Here is a 5,757-nt window from a genome sequence, read left to right on the forward strand (position 1 = left end):
TGAATATGGCGAGCGACTTCACGGGGTCACTCCAGCTAGGTCGCTCTGAGAGGTGCTTTGGAGCGACCTCATGACGTCGCTGCGGAACCTCGCTCCCCTGCTCTGCTCGTCCAATGATCACATATTTCACCTCCTTTGAGCTCCAAATGCATCCAAATAGCCCCAAGAACTCCATGTGGCACTCCAACACCTGATAGAGACTCATGTATGCAAAATGTAACCTAAACATGGCTAAATCCTAGTCTATATGATCAAAATGCACATGGATGAATGGATAAGATAATGGAAATATGCAAGATATCAGTATGTACGTAGATTCCGTTAGGCTAGCGTTTGGGTCTTCGTTCGGGTTTGGTTCGGGTATTTGAGTTTTTGGATATTTGGGATTAATCTCATAGGTCTTATTTGAATTTTATAAATATCGGATTGGGTTGGTTAATAATATTTTGGATTCATATATATTTTATAACTCTATGTAAAACTCATTTGAATTTGAATTTATTTCATGTATTAATTTTGATGATATTTTAGATATTATATCAAAATAAATATAATTGAGTATTTAAGATACGTATTTAAATTTTAGATACTAATTATGGAAACTAAATCAAAATTTTGGGTTCAGATATATTTTATATCACCTTAAATGGTCCATTCGGTATTTTACAGCTCATATAGAATATGTATTAAAAAAATTTGGTTCTGTATTGGATAAGAGTTTCGGGTATTATGCCCTAGGTTACCATTATATTACTAAGCCAAAATAAAACGTTTCATAGTGTTGCCGTCTATTACCCTCACCGTTAAATCGGTTCAAATTTCCGGGGAGAGGAAAGCAAGACTAAATCATTGGCAGATGCTACCGAGACTATACTATTAATATCAATCCCTACATGGTTATCGCTTTCGTCAAATTGTTCAGAGCTTTCACTAATGTCAAGCTCTACAGCCAGGATCTGGTTTTCAGTTATATTTTTATTTCCTGGATTAAAAAGCCCTAAACCTGAAGTTGCAGTGCCCTTAGCCATGAGGTCTGTCTTAGAAGCTACCACAAAAGCCATACCTTGACCGTATGCAGGAGGTTTTGCCAGTGGAAAGATTACAAAGACAAATTCTGTTGAAAAGGAAAATGAACTGGGAGACGTGGCTGTTAAATTCAAAGGAGTTTTGAGCATAGTATGACCACTGCTGGTCTTCGTATCATTTGTAAGATGCAATCGACCATCGTTGATATTTGCCATTCAATCAAGATAAAGGTTTGCTCCGCTGAAGTCATACCATGTGATCCCACAACTCCAGCCATCTTGAAAAGGGCTTATTTGCAGAGTAGCCATATTTCAACAACAAATTAAGAATATGACAATGATTTTGACGTTATTAAATCTCATAGCATTTATGCAATATTTTCCCGGTTTTGTCCTTCTAATGAACCGGTTGCCACTAATAGAAGAAACAAATTGTGATCGATAAATTTATGGTGATGTTAATTATCGCAACGTCAATGAAAATTACAATGGAAGGAGAATGGTTACAAAGAAAATGACGTTGATGATTATTGCGGTGGTAGTGGTCATTGCGGCGGTAGTGGTTATCGCACCGGCGGTAGCGGTGATTACGAGATGGTGACTACGATAGTAGTGATTACGGATGGAACATATATCGTCAATCCAAAAGATGCAGCCATCTTTCAAACAAAGATTACTATGACTGGCGATGCTGCAATGGTCGAAGAAAGAGATAATGTTATGGAAGAAGATAAACAGAGTAAATAGAATAAAACATTCTAAATGGTATAGTTCATATTAATGGAATTTTAAAATAGTTTATTAGTAGTTGAAGTAATGCTTACTCCAACGTCAACCCAAACTTTCCATAAATTAAACCCAAAACACTAATCACTATACCCGAAAAAGAAATATAAACCCTAACCCAAATATCAAAATAAACTTAAATATTAAAATATGCAAATAGAATAGTAACAAAAAATAACATAGTACATATTATTCAAATTTTGAAATGTCTATAATTATAAGGAATGAAGTAATGCTCACCCCAACGTCAACCCAAACCTTCTATGAACTAAACCTAAAACACTAATCACTAAACCCTAAAATGAAATATAAACCCTAATCCAAATATCAAATATGCACATAGTACGTAATATGAAGCATTATCAAAATAAAATAGTAACAAACGATATAGCATAGTACATATTAATGTTCAAATTTTGAAATGTCTATGATTGCAGAGAATGAGGCAATGCTTACTCCAAAGTCAACCAAAAGCCTTTCATAAACTAAAACCAAAATACTTATCGCTAAACTCTAAAAGGAAATATAAACCCTAACTCAAATATCAAAATATACACATTGTACATAATATGAAGTATTATTAAAATAGAATAGCAACAAACGAAATAGCATAGTACATATTTTTCAAATAACATAGTACATCCGGGAACTTATAGGACAAACAAGGACGCTTTGATCGTAACGCCGCCGTGGTCGGTAGATTTCAGAAGCAGAGACGACATATATGTAGCAAAGATTATGGATTTGGAGGTGATTGTGGTGGCTATGGTTATGGTGGCTCAATGATGAATGTGAATATGAATTTGGAGATAATGATTATGAAAAAGGAATATTGACTACAGAAAAAAAGGTGGTGATTAAGGAGACGATAAATATAAAACAGAGTGTGGAGTTGGTGATGACCGTATTGTAACGGTGACGGAGGGTAACGTGGTGAGAGTGGAAGAAGAGTGGTGGTAGTTGATAATTGAAGAAGAAAAACAAAAATGTATTTTTCTCTTTCATTAACCGGAGACTAGGGACAATATAGTATATGTTACATAAATAATAGAGATATTTTTTTTTGGTTAGATATTTAATTATGGTTTGTTTTGTAGCTATAGAATCCAATTTCCCTTTAAAGATTTAGAAAACTCTGAGTTGACCTTTTTATAGAAGACACTATAAAGAAAAGCTAAGAGCAACATTATTAGTGGGTTGAGAGAAGAAGTTAGTTTCTAAACAAAATAAAATTATTATTTAATAGCATTTTACTTAATTAATTAATTAATCAATTTTTTTTTTTAAATTGTAAGTCATTTACAAAGTGCCAGGTGTAAACGAGAGTATTTTAAAGTATGTAAAAGTAGATACTTTCTAAATGTCTCTCTCCTAATTTTCTCATATTTTTTTTATTATAATTAGTTAGATACCCTATGGATATTACCATTGGATGCTCTAAGAAATGTTCTTTTTTTCTTTTTGAATTAGTAATACACCACACTGCCTATGTCATCATTTAGACGGTTTTTTACAGTTGTGTGGCTTATCCTCATGAAAAGTTATAGGGTCAATGCTATGTACATTTATTATTCGGCATATTTGCTTGTTGACAATTCTAGCTGATGTATTATACACGAGACAGAAGGTTTCATCTGTGATCTGATTCTTATTTTACCTGAATAAGTACTTACCATGTATGTGGCAAAATGAAGTGACTAAATCTGCACAGTATGTTTCATATATATGATAAGCGTGGTTACATTAGGTTTCAACTAGCCAGGGTCATATGTGTAGGGTATTCAGTTTGGATAGTCTATGTGAAACATGGTTATCGTACATACACTACAAGAATTCATCAAAATAGTTACAGAGCGGCGAAGGAATTTCCGTAGCCAAATTCATTAGCTACAGATACAGCGACAAAACATATAATTTTAATTTTGTAGCTAAATTTGTAGCTAACTGTAGCAATCCGTAGCTATATAGTTAGAGATTGATTTTGTTGCTGATTTGTAGCTAAATAGCTACGCTTTGGCTATGGATAGGTGGTTGCTATAATTGTTCTATATAGCAACCATTAGCTACAATTGTTTCTATTGCTATATAGCAACAATGTCTCTATCCTCACCATTCCGTCGCTTTGATAACAATACTATATACAACATAAATAATCAATATAACAAAAATTATAATATTTCATATTTATATATATACACAAATATGAATATATAAAAAAAATTATCATCGATTAGTTTTTGATGCAAATACAATTTATGATTTAATATAATTTTTAATCCATATGTATTAAAACTAGGCGTGAGACTTATTATCCGAGATCCAAATTTGATCAGAGATCCGCTCCAGATCCGCTCCGAAAATCGGATATCCGGGGTGGCCGGATCCGAATCCGGATAGTAAAATCTTGGATCCGTCCAAACCGAATCCGGATCCAGATATCTTAATTTTTAGGTCCGGATATTCGGATCCCTATTTTTAAAACACATTATTTTAAAATTTTCATTAATAATTATATTTTATATAATAATAATTATATAAAAATTAATTATATAGTATAATATTTTAGTTTTTACAATATTATATACATATATATTTATAAATCTTGTATAAATATTTAAGTTATGCATTATTTTAAAAAATAATAGTATTTAAAAAATAATTATTATTTTTACGGATCCGGATATCCGCGGGTAATAGAATAGAGAGACGAATATCAGAAATCCGGATATTCGGAAACCACGATTCGGATCTGGATATTAAATCCACAGATCCGGGTACCCTAAATTTTATATCCGGATCCGTCTCAGACCTAATTAAAACACAGTAGTGTAGTGAAAGTAAAGAGTAAACGCATTTGTTGGTTTAAGTCTAGACTGTTTAGTCACTCATAGTAATTTTTTTTTTGGTCAAACCTTTCATTACTTGCATTAAAAGAAATAGTCTTTTACACCAAAGGTGCAATAACAGAAACGACAAGGGCTGCTTTAGCTAGTCTATCAGCAGCTTCATTCCTAGTGCGAGGGATAAAGGAAAAGGAGATAGAATCCAACGATCGACTCATCACGCCAATGTCGTGGAGGATGCCTTGGATAGATGTTACAGAGGAGTTTCCTATAACCATGTCAATGAGACTTTTACAATCTGTGAGACAGAGTAAGTCTTTGAAACCTACATTAATAGCAGCGGAGATGGAGTCTTTCATGGCCAGTGCTTCCGCCACCAAGGCTGATGCAATATACCGGCGATGACCAGAGCCTTGGAGTAGCGTCAGTCCTGTCTGGTTTTTTAAGATCCATCCCATTCCTCCCCGACCAGTCGCACTCTCCCAAGCTCCATCAGAGAAACATACAGTTTGATTCTTTGTAGGATCATGATTGTTTTGAGCGCGAGGAGGGAGAGGGGGTTTTATTGGTGCTGTCGGAGGCTTGAGGGGCTGAGCCAATTGCCATTCACGGCAGTCTTTGATTGCTTTGTTGGTAGTCTCAATCTCAGAGAACCTCTTATCTTCAAACAAAATCTGGTTCCTACTAAGCCATAGGTTCCACAGAATCCAAGGATATAGAGGTTGAGAGAGCCCCGAAGGAGGGAGGTTTACCATTTTTAGACAATGTTTGAGCAGTTCTGTTACAGACAACACTATTGCGGGGCTTGGCTTAAGCAGAGCAGGGGCGTGATCCCAAACCTTCATTGCAAAGGGGCAAGTGAGAAAGACATGAAGGACAGTTTCATCATCTCCACATCGCTTACATGTACCATCGGTCTCCAAGCCTCTTTTCTTCAGAGAATCACCCACAGACAGAGCATTGCATTTGATTTTCCACAAAAAATGCCTGAACTTTGGGGAACACTTTACATTCCAAATGCATTGTTTCCAGCTGAAATCTTCAGGGGATCGGGGGGTGACGTGTAGTTTTGAGAGAGCGTACCCTGATTTAGTAGTGTACTC

At 35.0% G+C, this 5,757-nt stretch overlaps 2 protein-coding genes across 2 annotated transcripts in view; both read right to left on the reverse strand.

The window, feature by feature from the left end:
* LOC106325669 (putative L-type lectin-domain containing receptor kinase II.2) overlaps window positions 1-1,303 on the reverse strand; it is a 17,618-nt gene extending 16,315 nt beyond the window's left edge. Inside the window, exon 1 of the mRNA XM_013763731.1 lies at window positions 1,279-1,303. Coding sequence (XP_013619185.1) covers window positions 1,279-1,303 — 25 coding nt within the window. The remainder of the gene's footprint in view (window positions 1-1,278) is intronic.
* Window positions 1,304-4,755: 3,452 nt separating this feature from the next.
* On the reverse strand, window positions 4,756-5,409 carry LOC106323345. The gene has a single exon (XM_013761484.1). It carries the CDS (start codon window positions 5,407-5,409, stop codon window positions 4,756-4,758), a length of 654 nt encoding a protein of 217 aa, XP_013616938.1.
* Window positions 5,410-5,757: the final 348 nt, after the last annotated feature.

Source organism: Brassica oleracea, chromosome C2 (assembly GCF_000695525.1).
Source record: "Brassica oleracea var. oleracea cultivar TO1000 chromosome C2, BOL, whole genome shotgun sequence".
In the NCBI taxonomy this organism is placed as follows: Eukaryota; Viridiplantae; Streptophyta; class Magnoliopsida; order Brassicales; family Brassicaceae; genus Brassica; species Brassica oleracea.

What these genes read in the sequence shown, in the direction of transcription:
- LOC106323345 (XM_013761484.1), bottom strand. Translation starts at nt 5,409, where the DNA reads ATGGTAAACCTCCCTCCTTCGGGGCTCTCTCAACCTCTATATCCTTGG.